This window comes from Stylophora pistillata, chromosome 1 (genome assembly GCF_964205215.1).
Source record: "Stylophora pistillata chromosome 1, jaStyPist1.2, whole genome shotgun sequence".
NCBI classification, from domain to species: domain Eukaryota; kingdom Metazoa; phylum Cnidaria; class Anthozoa; order Scleractinia; family Pocilloporidae; genus Stylophora; species Stylophora pistillata.
This window is the reverse complement of record NC_142519.1, coordinates 24,539,297-24,563,881: the sequence shown is the minus strand read 5'-3', so window position 1 is coordinate 24,563,881 and position 24,585 is coordinate 24,539,297. Positions and strand designations below refer to the sequence as shown.

At 37.9% G+C, this 24,585-nt stretch overlaps 3 protein-coding genes and 1 pseudogene across 8 annotated transcripts in view; 3 read left to right on the top strand and 1 right to left on the bottom strand.

Annotated features, from left to right (window-relative positions):
• Positions 1 to 1,191: 1,191 nt before the first annotated feature.
• LOC111331197 (uncharacterized) lies at positions 1,192 to 10,264 on the top strand. 5 transcript variants are annotated; one of them, XM_088746630.1, is made up of 9 exons: positions 1,192 to 1,627; positions 1,838 to 1,936; positions 4,864 to 4,956; positions 5,736 to 5,914; positions 6,053 to 6,347; positions 6,915 to 7,070; positions 7,361 to 7,594; positions 7,675 to 7,899; positions 8,440 to 10,264. In XM_088746630.1, the coding sequence occupies exons 3-9, from the start codon at positions 4,876 to 4,878 to the stop codon at positions 8,491 to 8,493; spliced, it is 1,224 nt and encodes a 407-aa protein (XP_088602756.1). In that variant the 5' UTR covers positions 1,192 to 1,627; positions 1,838 to 1,936; positions 4,864 to 4,875; the 3' UTR covers positions 8,494 to 10,264. The 5 variants fall into 5 exon arrangements, with proteins under 5 accessions (XP_088602756.1, XP_022791994.1, XP_022791993.1 ...); XM_022936259.2 differs by lacking the exon at positions 1,192 to 1,627 and adding an exon at positions 2,164 to 2,383 and having other exon boundaries at positions 1,723 to 1,936; XM_022936258.2 differs by lacking the exon at positions 1,192 to 1,627 and having other exon boundaries at positions 1,723 to 1,936.
• Positions 10,265 to 10,996: 732 nt separating this feature from the next.
• On the bottom strand, positions 10,997 to 17,167 carry LOC111331199 (histone RNA hairpin-binding protein). Its single transcript, XM_022936261.2, has 6 exons — positions 16,909 to 17,167; positions 16,253 to 16,459; positions 15,328 to 15,420; positions 12,716 to 12,880; positions 12,312 to 12,470; positions 10,997 to 11,739 (listed from the first exon to the last, which is right to left on the bottom strand). The coding sequence occupies exons 1-6, from the start codon at positions 17,046 to 17,048 to the stop codon at positions 11,580 to 11,582; spliced, it is 924 nt and encodes a 307-aa protein (XP_022791996.1). The 5' UTR covers positions 17,049 to 17,167; the 3' UTR covers positions 10,997 to 11,579.
• A 121-nt stretch (positions 17,168 to 17,288) lies between these two features.
• LOC111331171 (transformer-2 protein homolog beta) lies at positions 17,289 to 21,926 on the top strand. The gene is made up of 6 exons (XM_022936233.2): positions 17,289 to 17,375; positions 17,452 to 17,556; positions 19,481 to 19,584; positions 20,115 to 20,205; positions 20,578 to 20,604; positions 21,232 to 21,926. Exons 1-6 carry the CDS (start codon positions 17,308 to 17,310, stop codon positions 21,497 to 21,499), a joined length of 663 nt encoding a protein of 220 aa, XP_022791968.1. The 5' UTR covers positions 17,289 to 17,307; the 3' UTR covers positions 21,500 to 21,926.
• A 2,372-nt stretch (positions 21,927 to 24,298) lies between these two features.
• LOC148741786 (uncharacterized) overlaps positions 24,299 to 24,585 on the top strand; it is an 8,411-nt pseudogene continuing 8,124 nt past the window's right edge. The window contains exon 1 of the transcript XR_015995884.1: positions 24,299 to 24,519. The product of XR_015995884.1 is annotated as an uncharacterized LOC148741786 (transcript). The remainder of the gene's footprint in view (positions 24,520 to 24,585) is intronic.

The following is a 24,585-nucleotide window of genomic DNA, read 5'->3' as shown; positions in this document are numbered from 1 at the left end:
GTAGGCTCCTGAACTGATTTCACTTTTACGGAACGATCATTTCGAAATCTTGTGTTCTTTTTCGACTTACTTTTGTGGTGACTACTGTCCTTATTCGGTGAAATGCGATGGCTTTGTGCCATTTGTGTTCCGAACGTCATCTTCACTTTATGGCTCTCTTTCCTTTGCGATTGCTGCTGAATCTACTATTTTTCTCTTCTCGTAAGTTTCACTCTTCTCTATAGTCCAATCTTCTTTTTCCAAATTAATCTTACAGCTCCTTTGCACAGCCACACGAATAATAGTCCAAGTCAATGCCTTAGCACTCTCCCAACTTTCAACGCTATGGAAATAATGGTTTTGTGGGGTTTGGGTTTATTCCTTTCGGGGAGAACCAATCAGGGAAATTTGGACGTCAAAATTGTTATAGCAACAGCCAATCAGAGCCCAAAAGATCTCCACACCCTGATCATGTGATGTAGAATGACGTTAGAGAAGGGAAATCTAAATTTAGAAAAGGGACTTTTGTTTGGCTTTCGGTTTCGTTGTGCAACGCCGAAAACTTTATCATCATCTCACTTAGGCAATATTTAGATCGCGAGAAGACTACAGGAAGTGTTTCATTCTTTTAGAAGCATTACAATCAGAGGCGACAGCCGTGTGCGATCGTATATTAGATACTGTGCCGATACGCATCTATGCACGCAAGTGCTGTTCGTTTCGACTGCGGGCTTTGTATCCAGAATAGTAGGGATTGTCAGAAACTTTGATATGTGTGCCGGGGTCTTTCTTTCTCTATTTCTATCAAAAATTATGATTTATGTGGAAATATCAGCGTCGTTCCGCGACCTGTTTTGATTTGTAAGCCCAAAAGTTGATTAGTTCTTGAAAAGGAAGGGAGACAGGCAGATGTCACGCGCCAATCATAATCGGCCCTGAGAAACAAAGGGCTTTTCTGAAGGTGCCAAACAACCCTAATCTGGATGTTTGCCTCGCTTTTTGCATTATTCATACCTTTCACTGTGAGTACTTTTTATGTTAATGGTGATAATATTTCTTTGTGGAAATTCTGTAAGGATCGAGAATATTCTCAGTCTACAAGTTTGCAAAACGGCCCAAAACACGGCCAAATCGTCTAATTTCTCCTTGAATTAGGAAGACAATTTTTCTCCATACAATTGATCTGTGATCCACAGGCTCGACACACGATTTTAATTAATACTTTGTTGAACCCGAAGCAAGGCTTATTTCCATGAGCTATTTCTCTTTACGACAATTTTCCGCCCCTCATTAGACCGGAAGTGAGCTCAGAAAAACTCTTTTCCAATACCAAAGTATAAAGCAGTAATATTGCTTTATCTTGCTGTTCAGTCAAATTTTCGCTCTGAACATGTTTAAAGCAGCATACCAAAGAGATAAAACAACAAAGCTTTGGCGCCTCACACGTACTCCGGACGAAGATGAATTAATCCAAAGTGACGCATATCTAAAATTACGAAGAGAATATCCTGTAAATTTGACTTTTCCCAACCGATCAGAGAATCAGCATGTCATAAATAATTATTCGTGCGAATGAAATTCGTCAAACACAACGAAAACTTGCTTGGATGTGGTCTGTAGGTGATCGGAAGGACAATATCGAGTCAAGGTGATTATGCATTCAGTGGGCTGGGGCTTCAAGAAGTGTCAAGTGACGTCACAATATGACTGACTATGATGTCAAATGTCAACAAAGACTAGGGGAGGTTTTCCATTGATCGATTTCACAAAGAACCGCAAACCCATGTGCAAGAAGTAGTCCATTCTCGTAAATATATTCCTTTTTCTCGTTTTTCCATTCCGATCTGAAACTTTTCAGGGCTGTTGATTGAAGAAGATCCGATCATTTCAGCAAGCAATCGTGGATTCATTCGTGGACTTACGGCTGGAAACTAAGAACTGAAGAGCAAACATTTAGGTAGGTTATGTAGATAGATTTTAGGATCCTTTTGGTATGAACATATGTCGGTCTGTTGTTATTGCTTTCTAAAGCAATGTAGTAGAATGTCATCTCCATAAATTAAATATTATAGGTGATCTGGAATTACGAATAAATTCTTTGAAAGTAACATTCCAGTTTTCTCTATATGTTAACTGGCTACAGCAAACGATCGAATTTTAAGCGGAAATGTTTTTATTTCTAAGATTCGTTCATTGGAAACGACGATTTGGGCCGAAACAGCTCAGAGAGATAACGCACGATTTATTGAAGTTTCTACAGCAATAGGACTGACAACAAAAAGATGAAAACGATTGGGGCTATAAAGTTTCGGAAAAGTAAGAAACAGTGAAACGCATCGGCTCGATAACCAATTCTTTGAACCTTGTGACGAACAGCGAACCAACCGTACCCCGGTATCGAGAGGTGGGTCTGGTTTTAATCTTCAAAGGTATTCGAAGAGCATCGAACCAGTGAAGAATGTTAAATGTGCTGTACTTGTTTTCGTGTGAGCGAAGGCGAAAGATTGTGTATTTCATTGGATGTTTGTTTCAAAGCTTCGACTATGTTTCTTTCCGTCACGTTTTGACCGTGCGTCGGGTCGCTCGCGAGGCAAAGCAAGAGAGTTTCCCGTCTAGGGAGCCCAGTTCAGTAGCAAGTACTAGGTTCTATCTATCGATCGGAGAATCGGTTAATTGGTTATGTCCTGATTTTGCCAAAGGTTGCTCAATTTATAGAAGTCTTGTCGTAGACTCTCTTCGAACATAGGAGGTTGTCAATGAACAGTAGCTCAGTCACGGAACTGAAGGCAAGGTAACAGCCAGTTCGTTGAAGGCGAAAAAGCTTTCTGCTCTCGGCAGTTTTGTTTTTTGCCGTTCCCACAATTGTTCCCTTCAAAAGAAACATCGCTCGATAAATTCCGATCTTGCAGAGACTAAACTTTTGAACTGTAATTTTGTGACAAAGTTGTTGGCGCTCAAACATGCCAAGTTTGCGAAGATTTATTGAGGAAAAAGGCATAAGGGGGAGTGATGTGGAGAAGGTTTATTGCGATTTGTTTGCGTTGATTCGAGAAGTAAAAGAAGTTTAGTGATTCAAAAACATTTCTCTATGAGTGAAACAACGATTTGACAATAGTGATTGCAGTTCTGCCGACGCTTTACCGAGGAAAACCATATGTAAATGTTTTGCGGTATTCCTGTCTTCAGCTGGGTCGATGTATGTACATTTCTTTGTCGTTTTCCTTGAACTTCATTACTATGTTCCTCATAATACTTTTTTTTCGCTTACAGGTTAAATAAATGTTTTTCCATTAACATGAAAACTTGCGCAAATGCAGGAACTAGTTCTTAGTCCAAAAATTTTCTTTGCGGGGAGCATTTCATGCTGTCCTCTTTCATGCATAAATTAGAGGTCAAAAGGAATTGTTTGAGATGACGTTGTGGTTCAGTCATTTTTGGTCTGACAATATTGCTTATTTGAGACGTTACGCGTTTAGTGTAAGTTTAGGAACAAAATTTCATTTCCCGGTAACTTTGAAATTTCTAAAACGATGCTGACTGCGAATCGTTGATCAAAGATTCGAATGGAATCGTGCGAACGCGCGTTCGTCACGCCTGGTCGCAAAATCGTCAAATTAGCGGCAAAATCAAAAGAAGAAAGAACTCCCTCGGCAATGAGACCTGTCGGTAAATATCAGAGCGGAATAGTCGAATCATGTGTTGCAGTAGAAGTTATCTCGAAAGCGTGAGTGAAACCCAGCATCTTCACACATTAGTAAGTTGAAATCATTCCTACAGTTTTTCAGAGACGGAAAAATATGTACAAGACTTTTTTGGCCCCAGATTCCTTTTAAGTTTGTGGTTACATCAACCTATCACGTTTCAGTACTTTGTCTGCGGTTCCTCTTTAGACAGATTACAGCCATGGGGTTTGCTTTTAGAAATGGACGCCCTTTACACTTTTCCGCACTTTATTATTTTTTTTTTCTCCTCAAGATGCTTCCCTCTGATTCACTCGATTGCTTCACAGAATAACTGTTCAGTGTCCGCTACGCAACTGACAATGCAAAAGTTTTTTTTTTTTTTCAAGAAAATTTTGGTTGCATCTTTTTTAGTTATTCTATGGTTGGTGTAGTGTTGAGGATAATATTTTTTAGTACCCAAAAACATCCAATGAATCCAGAGCTTAAGTTTTTCTCACACAGTGGGTCCATATCACTTTATCACTTCAAAGAATCTGTAAACAACAGAATTTATGTAACTATATGTAAGTGAGTTTTTTTGGTTGTAAATCAACACACAGAAATGAAGGGGAAAATCATCTATGCAGTTTGCAGCTTTTTGATGTGCTTGACTGATCTCTCTGGGATTTCCCAGTAATAAACAGGTGGTAGAATCCTCCACCTGGGAACTCAAGTGGGATTGGGGGTATCTCACCAAATCCTGGCCACCTTTTCCCCTGGGTTTGTCAGTAGTCAAATAAAAGGGTCTGAGAATAGTTGGCGGGATCAAATGTGGTCCACAAGGTGGAGATAAGAGTAGGATACATTGCTGTGAGGCTATTGTGAAAATTGTTTTGGCAATTTTTTTTTTTTTTTTTTTTTTTTTTTGTGGTCAGCATCTTGTAATCTTTTAAAATTAGTTGGGGTTACTTTCCATGTCCAGTGGGTAGGTAATAATTCCCCTACATAAAAAGCTATTACTTCTGATGTAATCTATAGTAGAAGTATGAAACCCTGCTAATTTTTATTACCGGTACCCGGACCAGTGGAAAATATTTCATGGTGGGACCTCATGGAAAATAACTGAACAAGTGTAGTTTGATTTCACTGTGTAAGAGTTAGCTTCATGCCAAACATGATAGAAGAAAGCTTCTACAATTTATAACTTGTTTTTCAAGTACAGATTGGTTATGATATGGCCAGAGAATTGATTCCCAGCTTGCAACCAATTTCTCCATTAGAGCATCCTGGAGCTTCTTGTAGTACTATCATCAAGGTAATTATATTTACGTACCCCCTTCACAAAGTAATTTTTTTGGCACTTACTGATCATTCAGTTTATATCTTAGGCACTTCAGAGTCTTGACCTTGTAAGCATAACTGACACAATTTATCTGTTTTGTTTTAAAAATTAACAATTTCCCTGGATTTAGTTCAGGACACTATTCTGCTTTTAATACTCCAAGCCATGTTTCAGCTATATTTCAGGAAGTCAAGAAGTAACCATGGTTGAAAAATTTCAAGCATCTCATAGCTTTGTAGCCAGTGAGCTAAGCAAGGTCTATGTAAGGTTCAGCAGAAAAAAAAATGGAGGTCATTGTTTTCCAATTACACTGTATCCACCCATGACCAAATAACCATTTAAGTTGGTGAAAAATGACAGATCCTTTCATTATGACCCAAACCTGTGTGTTGTTTAAAGGCTTAAAATGACTTTTGGGAGTCTTAACATTGGATATGTTCTTGAAACTCCTCAAAAACTACTGATAGAAGGACAAGATGTTGTTTATCCAATGGATGAACAAGACAGTGCAATGAAGTGTCTCTAAGAGGGGCCACTAGTGTCCTTGGAGGCTCAATTTTATGCTAGAACCCCTTGTACACCCGACACCAGCTTGTCTCACTCACCTCATCAATTCTTGCACACTTTGCAAGAAGTGTTCATGCAGCAGTGCTAAGCTCCTGGTAAACCTTGCTTGCTCAACAGTTGAAGCTCACAAGATTCTTATATTTATTATGCACTTATTTTTTATGGTTTTACTAATTTCCTCTTAGAGTGATATAAAGTCAAGTTGTAGCCCACAAGTCATTGATCTCACAAGCGAAGGCTCTTTAACGACAATGCCACATCAGCCATTAAGGCATATGCCTCCTTATCCAACTCATCCTCATCATTCATCAGCATTCCACAGAGTTAATAATCCACCAGGTCACCTACCCTCAGAAAGTCATGGGTGAGTACTCTATTTAACTGCCATATGTGTGAAATTTTGCAAATTGTTTTGAATCAGTTAGGGTCTATCCTAAGTTGCTTTACTTGCATCTGTCAAGTTATTTCAATCTTTTGACAAAGCTGTAATTTTGTGTTTTAGGAGTTCATCGAGTCATAGCTGCCCCTTTCTTCATCAAAGGCAACAGCAACACCATCACCCCTCACACAATAGACTTTTCCATCCACCAACAAACAACAATTTCTGCCCTCTCAGTATGGGATCTACGGTTCCTTTGCAACATCCCCCACCCCATTCTGGACCACCAGTTCTTATTGATGTGGATCAAATACCTGATCATGTCAGAGCAGTACCGGTTACGAGCCTACCAAACTCTTTGCTAGTTGCAGGAGTTCCTGTTGCAGCTCCAACATACATTCAGCCTCACCATTCTCCAGTAAGTAAACTTTTTAGACTATTACACCAAATTGTTGTAGCCAGCCCTGTCACAGACAGATGCGAAAAGAAAATTTAAAAACAGAAAAAAAGGTAACTATGATTAGCTGGGATTATTAGTTGTTGTTGTTGTTGTTATTATTATTATCATTATAAGTTTTTCATTTATTATTGATTTGAAACACAGTTTATGGGAAAATAAAGTTTCAGAAGCAATATATCTGATGTAATGATTACAAAAGCTGACGTTTCTAGCGTTAGCCCTTCGTCGGAGCGAATGACAAAGGGCTAACGCTTGAAACGTCAGCTTTTGTAATCGTTTCGGTGGCCAATTTACCATTTCAACTTTGTTGATATATCCAAATTATTTCGTTACCCCCACCGACGCAGCCCCAAACAGTTTCTTTAGAAAAACACTGATGTAAATATTTTGATAATGATTTACCCTTTCACTCCTCAATTCCAAGTTTAGCCATGAGAATTTAACCTTGATTTTTATTCCTTTCTTCCTTCCTCCCTTCTTCCTGTCTTCTCTCCCTCCTTTTTTCTTTCCTTTCCTTTTTTCCAGATGGATGTTGATGGCAGAGGAAGTAATGGAGTCAGTACACACCACCATCATCATTATCACCACCATCACCACCACCATCATCATCATATTGTGCAGCCTCCTTTTCAAGTTCCACAGCCACAGGCATACCACCCATACCCTACACCTGGAAGTATGGTAAGATGTAATTCTAATCTAACATGTGTGGCTGGTTTTTTTTCCTCACTTCTGTAAAGTTTTGAATCTTAACAAAACAAAAAACAAGCAAAAAAATCATTATCAGCTAGAAAATGAGTCTTGTAGTCTATTGAAATAAGTTAATGATAAAATGAGGAAGGCTCTCTTCCTGTTTTACTCCAGGATTACCATACCTACACCCCTTCTATAAATGAAGAGACCATACAGTTCAGTTGTGGAATTTGTAAATCAGGAATTAAGACATCCATGTTTGTTCTTGTCTCTACTAGCACTACAGACACTACCGAAGATGGCATCATAATAATACATCCCATCCAGGTTGGCCATCCCGGCGTGCCCACCGCACACCTCCACCACCACCCCCTCCCCCTGTGCACTCTGGTGTACATCCATACCCTGATTTACTCTATCATTTAATATCTGTGATGTCCATGCAGCAGTTAGCAACGCAGCCAACTCCTGCTTCATGGGAAGAAGAGTTACATCCACGTGAAAACTACGAGGTAAGTTTCAATTTATGAGGATATTGCCAGCTGTTTAGTGTCTCTTCATGGTTATTAAAATTTCTTAACATTTCTTGCAGACCCTCCTTAACTTTGCAGAGCAAATGGGAGAGGTAAAACCTAAAGGATTGTCTCGTGTAGAAATTGATCAACTTCCCACATACCGGGTGACAGCAGGAGCAAAGGAAGAAGCTGATGAAAAACGATGTGTGGTTTGCCTAGTAGATTTTGAAGAGAAACAGCTTGTCAGAGTCTTGCCCTGTCTGCACGAGTATCACACAAGGTGTATTGACAAATGGCTCAAGGTAAGAACAGTTGTGATTTCCAGGAGCTTTGAAATTATGGTTTCTTTCAAGGTTTCAGGCTAAGGATTTAAATTTCTTGTGAATAATGTTTATGTAACTCTTTTGATGGATTGAAAGTTTGCAATTTACATGAATTTTTGAAATTAAGAAAAAAACTGACTATGGATTGTACTGATATTGGAAAGTCAATTAAAAGCAATATTAATTACTGTAATGACTTGAATCATGGTGCATGGTTTAATCTATTTTTATTTGTAGAAAAACAGCGCAGAACTATTTTACGATTGCCTCAAACAACCAGAAAAAGAGATAAGACCTGTCTAATTTGAGTAGAGGTGGTGACTTCCCACCCCTTGTAAAGGACTCTATAACAGACAAAGAATAATCTGTAGTTTGTTGGAATTGTATGAATGAATATTATTCAACAATGATTAAAAAGAACATTTAGTAATGGTTAGACTGTGTATCCCAAAATTGTTTCATTTATTAGTTTGATAGCTAATGGAATGGCCATTGATTATATTTCTATTCAATTTGTAGTCAAACAGAACATGTCCCATATGCCGAGCAGAAGTAAATGTCAATATGGATTGAAGTGAAGTGTTCAAAAAAATGGATTAAAGGGTGATATACTCTTTACGAAGAACCAGAGATAGTGGCTGCAGTAAATTTGGGTTCAAGAAAGCTAGATGTGAAAGGCTCTCTTATTGTAAAAAGCTATAAAATCTTAATTGCCATGTAACTGTTAGGTGTTCCATAAATGAAAGGTGCAATAATGCAAACTTTGAAGAAGTGCTATACTTTTGGAGGTGTTGAGACAGTTGACAGAACCAGCTTATGTTGACATCAGACAGTAGTTAACATTGCCGCTATCAAGATATTGTGCCCATTATACCAATACAATAAAACAAAACAATTTATTTTGAGCTTATGGAATATTCCAACCCTTCAAGTTGTAGTAAAGTCATCTCAGAAAATATGAAGCAATTATGCAAAGCATTAAAATTCTTTTTTGCAGAAGTTTTATTGGGAAATTTGTCTCACTTCATGCTACATAGCTTTCATTTTTGAATTTAAAATATATAGGTCAGTCATATATTTTACTGCCAAATACATGGCTTTATGAACATGTCAATGAATATGTAGTTTGGTTAATAAGTATATGTAGCTTGATGTTAAGTGGTCAAACAGTTTTCAATCTCTTAATCTTAATGATCTAAGAATTTCTGGTCTAAATGAGAATATTGAGGAAACCTATTTTTCCTTGTGAATGTCACCAATGCTATCTTTTGCATCCAGGAACTTTTCAGATTAGTCAAGTAAAGGTTGTCTCCACTTGCATTTATTGATATTGGTAAATGAAGTCCATTCTTCACCTGTTATTTCATGCAAGTAGTTTTGAAGAGGACAGTTCAGTTTTTTGGTTTTTTAATCATGGTTAAAGTATCTCATTACACTTTCAGTGGAATAAGAAACTGACAACTTTCACTTTACATGATAAGTTGCAGAACAAAGATGAATTAACTGGGCATGACTGAGCAGCGTTTTTTAATCTCCATTTCCTTTGCTTTGATGAAGTTTCAGCATACAGGTTGCAAATTCACTTTTCATAATTCATTGCAAGCAAAGATATTTCTGGTGTTATCAAGTCCTTGCCACCAGTACCTGGGCACTGTGAGCAGTAACGTTGGCATTCAAAGCTTGCACTTTCAGAAATTTAGTCAAGTTAATATTATCTCAACTGCAGTAAACCTTCTATTGTTGGTATTACATGTGTAACAGATGGGGTCTCCTAGTCTGTGTGCACTTGGAGGGGTGACACTTGTGGCATTTTGCTCAAAGTTTTCAGCATGAGTGATCTGACCTTTATCATAACTAGACTCAATATGCTTGTTTTGTATTTTGCTTTTCTTGCAAGTTATTTTATGTGGAGCAAACTTAACTGCCTTCCCGAAATATGAAAATTTACTACCTCATTATTTTGTTACCTGTGAGAAACAGAGAAGTGTACTTTGCTCATTCAGTTTCCAGACAGAAACCCTCTCATACCAAAGCAATTTGTAAATAGAGAATAGCCATTCAGGAGTAAGATATGCTAGGTATGAAAACTAAAAAGTGGGAAAAATAATTTTTATAAAGTAATGTCACATACATATAGATATATTCTGCTGTTTTGTACAAAAAAAGTATAAGTTACCATGTGCATGGGGATCAATTTGGCTGTGAAAGTTAACAAAAGAAGTTGAGAACAACATACTAAGCAAAGTTGCATAACTGATTTTATTGAAAGGAATTTTAAAAATTGCAGCCATGAAAGTCAATGTACATGAAACAGCAATAATGAATAAAGACAACTTTTATGAAATCAGGTTGTGTGATGATTTATTTTATTGTTTGGTTTTTCATGTGGGCACCTGGCATACATGACAAAAACAAAGGTAGAACAATGTAATAACAGTAGTGTAGGAGCAATAACAGAGTTAATAGTATCCTGTCTGCAGTGAGTAATCTAACTTGCAATAGTCATTCATGTTATGCATGCTACAAATAATTATAAAGGGAGGCAGTGTGGCTGAGTTTTAAGGGTGCTGGACTTGTGATCTGGTGTCCCAGGTTCAAGTCCCACCCTGCCATTCACTAGATTTGTTCTTGGTTGCCCTGAGTTCAACTCCTCAGCTGCACTCTGTAAATAGTAATAGGTGAGATTTTCAAGCACTTGTAGTCTCAGTTCAAAGATATTAGCTCGTTAACTACTCTAAAATTCATTGCCTGTTTTCATTTTTTTTTTTTTTATCATTTTCTGCCAGGTAAAAAAAAAATCACCATCAGAGAAAATTAAATCAGCTAAAAATGTGTTAGAATAAACAGTCTGTTTTCCCAAGGTGTCTGATTGAGAAAAAAAAAAAAACTCAATTGACAATGAAAAAGTGAATAATTCACATGGATGAAAAAACAGCAAACAAAATGTTTCCATTGAGGTTTTACGGTTAATTTCTAGACCAGATACCAGCAAAAAAAAACAAACAAAAATGCAGGAACACTCAAAAGGTTTCCTTGATGCAGGTATGCCCCAAGCCATTCAATGCACACATTTAAGTAGTTGTAGTCACAAGTCCATCTCTTTATTTAAAGGATACCATCAATATTTCCAGTACATACATTCCCTTGAAGTTACCTAGTGCTGCCTTTTCAGCAGGAAGTAAGAGTGGTCTTTAATTTTTACAACAGAAGTAAAATCAAAATTCTGAAAATGGTTACCAGTAACTTATCTGACTGTGCTGCACCAAATGAAGTAAGTAACATCATGTTGCTTACTCTGCACATCATCTTTTTCTTCATGGTAGGTAAGTTTTGTACAAACACTCAGAATAAAATATGAGTGGAAATTTATAGTAAAAGGTGAATGGTTGACAGCAGTTAATAAATAAAATCTGATACTCAACTTATCTAAAAAAGGTCAAGTTGTGAGCCACAGTTTAAACATTGCAATATATTTTTTTAAAACTAATTTAAAAGCTCATTTGAGAAATTTAAATGAACTGTTGTCAGAATTTAATAAAAGTTTGACCCATGCCTATTTAAATCTGCACAAATCTTAAAATTCTTCTAACACTAAATATTAATAATCTCAAGTGTAAAAGCTTTTTAAAATCAACAACGGAATAGGTACATTTTGAAAATTATAGTGGGAAGCCATCGTTCATCAAACAGGCATCAAGATCAAATTCACCAAACACATCATCAACACTGCTTGGGGTGGATGTTGACATCCTGTCATCATCAGCGTCACCATTGTAACCATCCACTTCCATCTTGCCCTCACAAGGGAACGACTGAACACTGTTAAATTAAAACATTTGCAACCATTATTTAACAATAAAAAGACAAAAATTAGTAATATCGAATGTTGATTGTTTGAGAACACTTGCTGTAGTCACAAAACATCTTGGTCACATGTCTACTGGTTCAAAAGAAACAGTTCCATATGGATCAACAGCTCTCCCTCTACTCCCAAATATGATTGTTAACTCTCCCTTCTAGCAATGACACATTTCCTTGTTAGTTATTTACAAGAATTTGGTGTTATGCCAAGATAAAATTTACTGATTAGTTTGAGTATCCTCATTACCTGTTTACTGGATAATGAATGGATATCACAAGGGAAAGTCACATGCTAATCACTTCCATGAGTTAAGGGGTTAATGTGGGCAGTGCATTAACCCATACTTTCAGGGTTGTGGTCCAGCAGAGCCCAGGTGCCTCAGGTTTGTTTTTGGGAAACTTGTTTAACTTCATTTTTATGAAGGTTTGTTGGAGCTGAGCACTCCAGATTTCCTAAATAAGAACCTTTGGGCACCCTGCAATTTTCCTTAAAGTACAGTCTTGACTTTGACCAATAAATATGTTCCTACCTCTGTGAAGTTAAAGAGAACAAATCTTCTAATCCTTCAGATGGCGGGTCCCAGACATGAAGTTTTCGACGCCAAAGCTTTACCTGGCCAACCCAAGATCGGGTGCTGCATACTTGAAACTTGTCTGGTGTATTGGGATCTTCTTTAGTGCGTTGTTCTCTAACAGTTTCATTTAGCAGGAAATGCATGTAAGAGACATTATTTTTGCTAGATGTAAACTTAAAAAAATCCAAGTTGAATTTACTTTGACAATTTTATGGTGATCTCAGTTCTACTAGAGTTGTGTGGGATATTCTTTAAGGGTATTAGTTGAATGACAAGTGATAAAACTTACAACAGTTCAAAAACAGCAACACTCAACACTGTAGAGGATGGTAGAGCTCGCATTGCATGCTAGTAATTACCTTGGCACTGCAGATGTGTAATGCCCATAAGACAAGGTGTTCTTCCCAATGTCAATTTGTTTTTGTCTTTGTTGCAGTTTATGTGGATCAGTCAAGACATGTTTCTGGCTTAACTGTTTTAAGTTTTCATCTTTAGACTCTGAGAGCAGTAGTTTTCTTTTGAATCTACAAGTTGTAATGAAACGTGCTTAGTACAATTAAGTTCTCCAGAGAGCATTTTATGCTGCACTAGATACAATATTTAAGTGTTCTATACATCTCTCTCTAAGGTATATTGCTACAATGTCTAAGCCAGAATTTTTACTAGCTCTTCCTAGTTTTTTCTATCTGTGCCAAAATATTTTGTTGTCATTTGTGTAGTTTTCTTGCACTGTTTGCTTTTTCTGAAGGCCTAAAAACAGCATAATAATAAGGAATGACTGTCAGATAAAAAAGTGTACACGGAGATATCATTGACCAAGGAAAACTGGACAGAAAAAAAGAAACTGACTGCCCTTACTGCATTTTGCCTTGATTTCTTCACCAGAAAAATTTCAATTTTTTCTCACCCTTCATTTTGGAGGATTATCTCAATTATTTAAAGTTATACATTACTTTAGGGTGATATGTCTAAAGAAGACTGCAAAAGATGAAGTTTTGTTACTTAGCCATCAGCCAGCATTTATTTGTGGTCATCTCATGGTAACATGTGATGTTCTGCCAAATGTGTTGTTCTTATGAAAGCAAGATTTAATTCTTAAATAAATCTTACTAGTCTGTTAAGAACATCCTAGTTGATGTCTGCCTGTTCAATGGTTAGTAACACAATGGATGAGTAGTGTGGCTCACAAAAGTTAGAAGATCAGACAGTTATTGCAGTGATGTGATGTTGATAAATGAATGAATAAGTATGATGAAACAAACACAAACACACTCACAATGGAAGAGACACAGGTAATAGAAGAAAGAGGTGAAAGAGCTGACGAGAGGGCAAAGTTACATATCCATGTCTCCTGCACTTCGCTGTCATCATTTGGCATTGACCTATTGTTCACAATGTATATTATGCATTTTTTTGTTTTTTTGACATATTTAAATATTGGTAGACCTCAGCACATAGACCCACCTCTCAGAGGAATACTCAGAATACTCAAGTTGTTTAATCAACTTAAACTCTTTTTCAAGAATGTGCTGTAGATGGGACGTATACAGAACATGGACCGGGGTCCATGGACCACCCCTAATTTTTTAAAAGGAGATCACCGCTGTTAATATGAAAATTTACTGGAGGTCAGGGTACGAAAAACATGGACTCGAATTTATCACACCCATATAAATGTGAAGACCATAAACTCGTTTTGAGATATAGTTTGTTTCTGAAATAAATAAAGAATGTATGTATCGTAAGTTCAAAAACTGCGTAATTGAAACCGCGTGTGCAAGAATTCCTCGTCATGTTTTCTGCCAGTTTAAATTCATTGTCAACACTTTGATAACAACACAAAAATCATGGTATAAGATTATGTAATCTATTTTACTGGACCTTTTTTCTGTAAAATTCATGATCACGGTACTAAATGTAGCACAAACAAGGCATGAAATAATTTATTTTGGGGTTAATTGAATTAACATTCATGTCTGAAAGTCCGATACCAAATTAGTTTTAACAAAATGCATCAAATTTAATACAGAAACTAAATGATTCTGTGCCCTCACATTAAAATTACAAGCTATCCATTAAACTTTTTCATCAATATACCTTGATTGCAAATTTGTGTTTGTAGGGTAAACTTCGCGTATAAAATAAATCGGCTTATTTTTTATGCACAATAGAGTATAATAAGCGTGGTTGGGGTGTCTTCCCAATTGAATAGCAATTTGGAAGGGTTGGAATGAAAATATTGTGGGTAGAAATGCACTCAATCTTCTGTATCTCAAAACAAGTGGTCTTCCCATTGATGGGGGCGCGATAAATACGAGTCTGTGTTTTTCGTACCCTGACCTCCAGTAAATTTTCGTATTAACAGGGGCGATCTCCTTTTTAAAAAATAAGGGGTGGTCCATAGGGGTGGTCCATGGACCCCGGTCCATGTTTTGTATACATCCGCTGTAGATGTACTATTCTTGACTAATCATGGTAAACGAGAGGGAAATAAAATAGGTGCATAATTGTCAACGTTTTTAAGGTCACCATGCAATTTCAGCTACTCTTTAATTTGTCCTAGTTGTAATTATCAAAATGTTTTATATTTGAGATATCGTAACTTGTGAGCTTGGATACCAAACTTGACAATTTGGTAAGTAAAAAAGATGTCTACTAACCCGCAGGGTTAGTGATCCAAAAATTAAATTGGAGCCCTGGGGTGGTGTTTCCCTGTCGTGATTTGCAGAAAAAATTTAAAAGATGTTTGGTCACTCACACTTGGTGTGGTTCCTTTGTAATAATTTTCAGAGCAAGTGGTGTACCACCACTGCAAAGGAGTAAAAAGACCAATCATTTTCATATTTTCAAGACAAACTGATTTTTCATCAGCTCATCGATGCACTGTGCAGGGTATTTTTCCAATAAAATTTCTCACAATTACTTTTCCAGACAAGTTTACTTCATTTCTCTAAGTTAAAACAAAACATACCTTAAATTTGTCCTTTTATGCTCTGGGTTTCTTCTTCCTTCTTCCTCTTCATCAACTATACTTCCCCAGTCCTTTAACACCTCAGGAGTATAACTGGAGGATAATTATTCACATGATACTTAAATCAGTAAAAAGAACAAACATTCATGTACTTAGAAAGTGAATTATTTTGGAATAATTCAGATCTGCTTTCATGATGCAAGTTTATTAACTGGTGAATTTGCACAGAGTAATGATTCATAAGCTTCTTGGGTGTGTTAGAGAAATTTTTAATTGATTGTTGAAAGTAAAGTGGGATTGCTTTGATCTTACTTAACTTTGCTCTGTAATTGGTCTTGAAAACTTGTATCATCCTCTTGACTAACCAGATGCAAAACTCAAAACAATCATGATGTGCTAATTTCCATTTTCTCCACACTTTAAGAAGTTTGTTTATTTTCAATTTTAGGTTCTCATTAGCTAATAATAAAGTAAAGCTTTGTTCTGATCGATCACTGTGATCCACTTAGTTTTTCAATACTCAGCTGAAAATTGCTCTATTAAGCAAGTGATCAACCTATCCTTATCCTTGCATTTGATTTTTTTTAAATCCAAGAATATTTTCATCGAGTATGAACACAGACTCTTGGGGATCCTGCAGGTTAATATTGTTAGCACGCTTTCTTCTTGATCAAGAGGTTTGGATTTGAGCCTTGGCTAAGGTCCACAACATTTTGCTGTGTGTTTAAAGCCCTTTACACTGTCTCTCTCAACCCTGGCATATAAATGAATTCCAGAAAACCATCAGGGTATATCAACAAAAGCGAGGCATGGACTTGAATTTTACCCTCAACAAGAAGCAGAACTCCTTCTTGTTACCTCACAGTGGGCCAGTATGAAGACTTGAACACCTCATAGAAGTACAAAAACAGATATGAATATTTACCTTGAACCAAGAGGAGGGAATTCTTTGGAGAGGTCCTGACTTTCAAGATGCGATCTGTTGGGAGGCGTCTTTTTGCTGCTTGTAGTTTTAGCCCATTTATTTCTTTCGTTTTGAGGAGTATCCACATCGGGGATGTTTTCATCACAGTCGCTCTTGACAGAAGGAAACAGTGATATGCACTGACTCTCTGGTATTTCTCTCCTTCTCCTATTGAAACAAAACGATTTCTTTAGACGCGTGTATATTCTGTTTATAATATCCTTCTACTAACTCTGAGAGCGCCATCAATCCTCCATTTACACAGGTATGTTTAAAGTGGATATCTATTTATGCATTGCTCTGCGGCTTAGTCGGTAACGTCGTGAGAGTATGGCCCGTAAATAATGGAAGTTGGAACGAAAAACATCAGGGTGATTTCAGTCTTTGACCCCAGCTGGTTCGCAAATTTCGATGCAAAAGACCATCACACCCAGAAAGCGACTCTACTCTATTCTGGCGGGAAATCTTCGAACAGTTAGTCTAATAATTCCCACGATCTTGTTATTATCTGAGTCGCATCTCATCAAAAAAACCTTAAAATTACGTTCTTCTTTTAAACCTGTCGATCTACGAATCGAATATACTGGAATAAAGCAAAGAAGGATTGAAAAGAATACCTATGATTGTCACGCTTCTGTGTCTTTCGAAAGTTCCCTGACTTGTTCATTTCACGAGACTCTCTCGAACTGAGTTCTCCTTCTCTGCTGTCAAGACGCGATTTCTTGTTTTGCTGTGATGCAGGGGACTTTGTGTCCATATTATTTGAAGAACAAATTACTTTCCTTGAAATCGATTCACGAAAAAAACGGTCGTTGGCCAGGCAAGGGTAAATAAATGTAGAATGTATGCGCGCTTTGTGAAATGAATTTCGCGCCAAGCGACGAAAAGAAGGTTCGCTTTCCAAAAAAGGTAGCCGATACCAAATTAGGTTACTGAGCAAAACCGATGACCGATACGCATATGTTATAATCACCATCCCATAATTTAGCTTTGTAGCGTGGTTTTCAGTTTGCAAGATGTCGAGTCGTTACTCAAGACCGCCTAACAGTTCACTTTACGTGAGAAATTTACACCATGATACGAGGTAAGATTCATCAGAGACTTAATTTGACCTCCATTGTATTTTAAATCCTCCTAACGCCATTTTTTTCTCTTCACAGACCCGAAGACCTTCGACGTATGTTTGGGAAGTATGGCCGCATCACCGACGTGTACATTCCTCTAGATTACTACACGAGGGAGTCTCGAGGCTTTGCCTATGTTCAATATCCTTTTCTGTATGTTGTGATTTGTTATTCGTTTAAGGTTCTTTTTACCTTTGAGTTTGTTTGGTGTTTTATAATAAGTAAGAACTGAATCATCTTGTTGTACTTTTGGTAGCCAGGGCTAGAGAAAGATCGAAAGCTAAAGTCCTCAAGAAAAAGCCTGCTAAGTCGGTAAAGATTTTAAAGCCCCAGCTAATCCAAAGTGGGAACGAAAGTAAAAAGTTCAAGTAAACGGAATGAAAGCTTGTAAAGACAAAGCAAAGAGTAATGATAATTGAAAAGATCAGCTTATAAAGAGTAAATTGTCAAGCTGCAACTAACCCAGGCGCGAAAAGGCAAAGAAAGGTTGCAAGGGCATGTCGTGTTAAAAGCAGTGGTGTTAAAAGTGGAGTCAATTCTGCAAAGAATGAAATTTATAGATGTAAGTATTGGAATCCAAGAATTAACTTATCGTCCCCATTGCTGTTTTTATGACTTCTAGAAACTCCTATTCATTCTTAAGTTTAAATTTTTTTCAGGAATTAAGTAGTAGTGCTACCAAGTTAAAAAGATCATCAGCAACAACAAAGAAAAAGGTTTAGGCTTGTTAAAAGAATATTAAAGTCAAGTCGAAAGAATGTGGTTGGCCTGCTGATCAAAGTGTGTCGCACAAGGGCAGGGCAAATAAAGGGCAAACAGAGTCATCATGATGGTTTCCTTTCCGACCACAAATAAAAGTGGCCTAGAAAGTTCAAATAGTGGGACTTGCAAGCTTGGTACAGAGACAAGTTTAAAGTAAAGTATCAAAGAGTTTGAAACATCAAAATCTTAAAGTTTGACAAGGTGCAAAGAAAGACTACAAAAATGATGTTTCAAGCAATTATTTTGTCAACACTGGCATTTCAGTTATCCAAGTATCAAGTTTTTGAAAGAATAGCAACAAATACTGTAAGTAACTCATTTTGTTAAGAGGGTGGAAGATGTACATTTTCAGTTTCCCCTTTATATAGGGTATATCCCTTATTTCAAGGAACTTTGAACCATAGGGGTGAAAAATACAACTCTTAAGATCAAACAATTGTCTACAGACAAAAGATTTTCCAAAGGAAAGTGACCTTTATTCAAATATTTAACATACTACCCCTTGCAAGGCATTTCTATACCTGGCAATACAATTAATGATTGTGGTGGATTTTCATGTAACATCACTTTGATGTTCATTTTTGAAACATTTTTATATATTCAAGTTATGGTCATATGAGCCTTCAGAAAATGTGTGGGATGCTGGACTTTTGTTTCGAAGTGCCTGCATGAAAGTAAAAGTTCTAAACAATGGCAGTTCACCTAATCTGATATCTGAAAGGTTGCTTTCAGCATGTTTTGATGAGTATTGTGAAACCAAAACCAAAGTAATAACAACCATTCAAAGCAAAGGAAGATATTACAAAAGCCAATAAAACCAGCAAACTGTCTAATGTGTGGGAAAATGTGTGTTACTTAGTTGCAGTTGGTTTTAGGTTTAAATCTGATTGGTTGAGAGAATGGCATGAGTTTTCTGAATCAATGACACGGTGAAGTGAAGCAAAACCAAACCAAACCAGATATACTTTCAAAAGTCAGCTGAAAGCTGCTGTAAAGGAATGTGAGGCTGGGCAAATCTGTGTAGACTTCAACCTTGATACAATTCTTGTATTTTAAGAAAAAAATGCATTACAGGTAACTTTGCTGCAGTTACATGTAGAGCATTACTAAGGGTCTTTTGAGTGTTGCATTGCTTATGCTATTATCAAGTCTGCCAGAAATGCAAGGGAAGGTAGTAAAGGAGCATGACATATCACCATAAAGTATCATTGTGATCAAGTGTACTTCAGCAGTGACAGCACCTTCAAGCTTCTGGTCCAGGTCAAGCTTGGAAAAGAGGAAGTCAAGCCTTAACTTATGATACATTTGAAGATATCCGTGATGCAGAAGATGCCCATTACTACTTGGACAGAGTTGTTTTGCTGGGAAGAGAACTGGAAGTTCAGTTTGCAGAAGGAGACAGAAAGAGTAAGGCACCTTCTAAGACATAAGCCCCCCTGAGTATCAAAATAAGTTAAAGCTGTGATGCTTTGGAACTAACACTTCCCCTGGAGCTGTTACTACATTTCTTATACAAGCATCTCGCCTGTCAATCAGAATTGAAAAAAGCTCCTGTGCAAATAGACACCCCCTCCCCTCGATGCTTTCCTGGACGAGTTCATTATATTTTTTCAACAGATAAAAACTATACTGGAAATTAAAAGAGAGCATTTTGTTGTGTCCAATTTTTAGATGAGTACCACATTTGAGGCTCAAAATGTTAGATAAGTGGAGGGGTGCTTATTTGTGTAAATATTGTAATTCCTCCTAACTATATATTTACAGTAAGAGACCGATTTCCTTTCTTTAAAGGTGCATCTTACAGTTTCACTATCAATGTAATTGGGCATTTATAACTTTACTGGAATGAATTTTGTGACTTGTGTTAGAATCTTCTGTTTTATTGGGTTTTCACCTGCTGTCAATATGGTCTAACTGCAAATGAATTCCATTTGTAGCCCCACAACAGATGCGGGGCAAAGAAAAAAGGGAAACCTATGGTGGTGGCAGTTACAGTAGCAGGAGAGACTATCAGGATGATTCTTACAGGTAAAATAGCTTTTAATTCCTACCAATGTAGTCAGTGCCTCACGATCAGGTGTCTCAAAACCTAAACTAAAATGAAAAATACAGCCCATCATAGAAGAGGTCAATAGTACAAGGATAAAGTGACATCTGATTTGTGGAGAGGGTGTCATAAGGTTTGTGAAGTGCCTTACGCCAGCGAGAAATGCAACAGAACCAAGGCAATTCCATGTTACTGTCAATACACAATAGGAGTTGCTGTTAAGTTTGAGATTTGTGGAACTTGGAATATGGTGACCCCACTTAGTCAGGCTTTACTAGACATGAAATGGAATTATTGTTTCATGGTCAGTAATGGATTCTTATGTATTTATTTTCTATCTTTTTTTTTTTCAGTCGTCGCTCCCGCAGTCGTAGTCCAAGGTACGGTTTTGGTCCCTAAGTATTTTTTCTCGGGTATATATATAGTTTTGAGTTGTGGTACTAGTAACATTACGGCTAAACTTCAGAATACAGGACCACTTTTAACCGTGCGCCAAGCCAGCTTGTTTGCTCCTTTGTTAACACTGCCTAACCAAACGGGCCACTAGATTTACGCTCCTTCAGAAGTGGCCCTGTATTGTGTAGTTTCTACGACTTTGCTGCGGATGAATCAGCAGTCTAAAGTGATAACCTATGTGCTCTGTCAGTTTCAGTACCCGGTGTGTAATGGTTTATGGGGTTTGAAGGTTTGATCGTTAGTGACGTCTGAGGCTTAGACCACTAGCAGTGTTTTTACATTTTACAGTTTTGTGTTGACATATGACTGCAGTTACTCTTTGTCGCACGTGGCCTAGCTGGCGGCATGTCAACACCTTCTGTGTACAGGTTTAAAGGTTGATCAACGTATGTTGTCCTAAACGTTGTTCTGTAACTGTTATAATGGTAGTAAAAATAAGGCGGAAGAGGGATCTCTTTCCACGTCCGTAGAGTTTTCGGACGTATTTCTAAATTTCCAGTGTTAGTATAGTTCATGGTCACAAGACAATTAAATGTTTTCCTTTTCTTCAGACGTCGTCGCCGCCGATCTCACTCCAGATCGAAATCGCGTTCTCCCAAACGCCGTGAACGTAGCAGCCGAAGCGAAAGAAGCCGAGATAGTCATCGTGACAGTAAAAGAGAGAAAGAACGAGAGCGATCACGATCTCGCTCCAGATCACGCTCACCATCTCCCGCACGATCAGCGGCCTCACGATCACGGTCTGGCTCTCCAGCAGCAGAATTCAGCGATAAAGAAGAAGAACAGGGTGGACAAAGCCGCTCACCAAGTCCAAACTGAGTTGTCCTCATAATGTTCTAGTACTTAAAAATACTTCTTACAGAAAAGGAATTTGATTCCAACAAATGTTACAGCACTTTCTGGTTCAATGATGTGTTTTTTAAATTTAGTTTGGCCTCTTATTCGTTCCACATCTCGTAGCACAGGCACGGGGCAGTATTTACCGCACATAAAGTGGGAAACAGTTGAAGAACTCGTTAATTGATATTTGTGTTTAGTTTTCAACATGCTGACGAGCACTATTGATCCAAAATCGCAACTCTTCCTAGCTCAAAGATTTCGCTTTGACGAAAGGCCTATGTTAATTTTTTCGATTTTAGGCACCTATAAACACATCAAAAATTCACGTTGAGGCGAGACATAGCTTTCTATCTTAACCTTCTAAACTTTTATCGTTGCATTGAGAATTAAACCTTGTTTTGTTTTACATTGTGTTCGATGTTGAATCTGGTTGCGTATCATGCTCTTGAATTACCTACAATGCATATGGACATCCAGACAACTTGATTGAAAGACACTCAACTTGTGTACGGTCAGTTTCAATTGCGTTGTCTTTTACTTGTAAATTTTATAAATTTGGCCCAACGAAAGCCAAAATCCTCAAGAATTGATAATTTACGGTTGAAACGTTTCAAACATTCGACTATTATTGGTCTACATTTTTCGATCGCGTAACAATCTGGTGTACAATGTGTGGTAGGGTCTCTCGGGTTGGGGGCGACTGGTAACAGCGTTAGAATAGAAATCTTAAACCTTGTGTGCACAAAACTCATGTTTATTACCATCTTCCCCCATACATTTCCAAACAGCAGGAGGTAATCGCGAAGACCTCTAGGACGTAATTGTTGCCTAAGAGCACTTACCACTGGGTTTCAACGTACGGCCGCACGTGAGTGACGACAAAGGCCCAGTTCAAATGTCGTGCTCCTGTCGTTTCGAAATCAATTCTGAAATTAAGTACAACAAGAGCACGGCAGAAAAACGGCGTATGAAGAAAACTTTTGAAATAAGTTAGGCAAGCAATTTAGTTCGACATGCTTTGCTGTGCTACACGAATCTGGCGCTATAGCGATAAAAACGTGCCTCCGCCGGGCCAAACAAAATTGATTAACCATGCTACTGTGTTTTGGGCGGGATTGCATTCTCGCGGGAAGCTACTTTGCTTCAGTAAATCAGTACAACTCTAGCCTGACGTCTGAATCGGAGTTGTTTCTGCCATGCTAATTACAATTAAGTTTAGCACGACAGAAGCACGACGTCTGAACTGGGCCTAACTGTCGGTTCCTAAATGAGGGTATCTTTCCGTAAGTGATCCTATTCACTTCAGGTCCCCGAATTTAGTTAAATTCTGATCAACCTCTTCCCCAGCTGATCGAAGGCCTCCTATGGCTTGGTCAAAACGCATCACGTGACCGAATATCCTCCGACTGAAACTGGGGGATATCCTAGGAGATATAGGCAAGTAATTCATGGCAGTCTCCATATAGACTCCCTCTTACCCAGTCTCCATACAGACTCCCTCTTACCCAGTCTCCATATAGACTCCCTGTGTACCCTGTGTACCCTGTATACCCTGTGTACCCTGTGTACCCTGTGTACCCTGTGTACCCTGTGTACACAGGGGATATAATTTGCAACTCGGACCATGGACACTTGAAGAGAGCTGTCTCTTAGACTCCGTTGAGTCATTCATTTTGAACACGTGTGTTCTCCCAATTTACAGAAATATATCAATATTGTATAATTTGTATTAATCTGGTTTTTAATCAAGGGTAAACATAATTTTGAATTGCATTAATTCCACATTCCAACTTCGACATTTTGTTATGTCTTAAGTCATTTCGGGATACAATGATTCGCAACTGTAATTAAATCGTAACAGATAAAAAAAAAAACGTAAATCATAAGTATCGTTAAATTATTCTCTTAATTTCTTCCTTTGTACCCCTGTAAGAGCGTAGTTAATTGAAGTGGAATGGTTGGGGAACCATTTGTTGAATTTCTGTTGGCTTTTTTGACGTAACCGTGCACAACGTTCAATTGTGTACCCTGTGTACGTGTACCCTGTGTACACAAGGTACACAGGGTACACAGGGTACACAGGGTACATAGGGTACATAGGGTACACAAGGTACACAGGGTACACAGGGTACACAGGGTACACAGGGTACACAAATTTGGAGACTGGGAAACAGGGAGTCTATATGGAGACTGGGTAACAGGGAGTCTATATGGAGACTGCCATGAATTACTTGCCGAGATATACCCGCTCCCCAATTTTCAAAACTTACTTCCAATACGGCTCAGCGCTTAAAATTCAATTCAAGATGAGAAACGTTGTGTGGTTATTACAGAAAAAGGAACACATTTTTTTGTTCAAATGATCGTATCAGGTTAACCCTGACAAGTGAACATCCCACGCCGTAAACAGCAAGCTGATCGTAAACATTTTTCCCGCGCGTTGAAGAATTAGAAGGATAATAAACACAATAGCCTCTACTTAGCACGAAAATGTGCTCTTGTATTTGTCTTTGGACGTAATTTGTTCCTCGAAACTCGCAGTTTTCCTCGAGCTTCGCTCCCGAAAAACTGGAAATTGAAAACTGATTGGACTAGGCTGTCGTATGATCAGTGTCAAGAACATCATTCTTTGAACAATACACTGCATTTCATTTTTGAATAACAGTCTTTGCTATTTAACGCTGCTCGTGAAAAGCATGTTGCCGCGTGTGCTGCGTGACATTCATGCCCTATCGGGGAAATTGCGCGGGAAATTGGTGCGCGGCTGGTCAAAATTAATCCCTTTGCGCATGCCTCACGTTGTGTCTTGCCAACATGGCGGCCAATGTTTTAAATTTTCAAGAGTATGTGAATATTTTGAGACCAAAAGGGGAGCAAACACGGTACCACAAACTTTACTTACCTTGAAATACATGATGGTATCTGGACGGAAAAATGACGTCTCAGCGGCTGAAACACTCTGAAATGGAAACCACGTGCGACATAACAGAACTGCCGAGGTAAGGGAAAAACATATACTAAAACATAGGACTACTACGCATGCAAGAATTATTTTTTGGATTGGT

What these genes read in the sequence shown, in the direction of transcription:
- LOC111331197 (XM_088746617.1), top strand. Translation starts at nt 3,674, where the DNA reads ATGTGTTGCAGTAGAAGTTATCTCGAAAGCGTGAGTGAAACCCAGCAT. An exon ending in CTACCCTCAGAAAGTCATGG is followed by an intron (nt 5,915 to 6,052) that starts GTGAGTACTCTA and finishes TTTGTGTTTTAG; the next exon opens with GAGTTCATCGAGTCATAGCT. An exon ending in GTATTGACAAATGGCTCAAG is followed by an intron (nt 7,900 to 8,439) that starts GTAAGAACAGTT and finishes TTCAATTTGTAG; the next exon opens with TCAAACAGAACATGTCCCAT.
- LOC111331199 (XM_022936261.2), bottom strand. Translation starts at nt 17,048, where the DNA reads ATGGACACAAAGTCCCCTGCATCACAGCAAAACAAGAAATCGCGTCTT. An exon ending in TTCCCTCCTCTTGGTTCAAG is followed by an intron (nt 15,421 to 16,252) that starts GTAAATATTCAT and finishes ATTATCCTCCAG; the next exon opens with TTATACTCCTGAGGTGTTAA. An exon ending in CATAAAAGGACAAATTTAAG is followed by an intron (nt 12,881 to 15,327) that starts GTATGTTTTGTT and finishes TACAACTTGTAG; the next exon opens with ATTCAAAAGAAAACTACTGC.
- LOC111331171 (XM_022936233.2), top strand. Translation starts at nt 17,308, where the DNA reads ATGTCGAGTCGTTACTCAAGACCGCCTAACAGTTCACTTTACGTGAGA. An exon ending in AATTTACACCATGATACGAG is followed by an intron (nt 17,376 to 17,451) that starts GTAAGATTCATC and finishes TTCTCTTCACAG; the next exon opens with ACCCGAAGACCTTCGACGTA. An exon ending in TATCAGGATGATTCTTACAG is followed by an intron (nt 20,206 to 20,577) that starts GTAAAATAGCTT and finishes TTTTTTTTTCAG; the next exon opens with TCGTCGCTCCCGCAGTCGTA.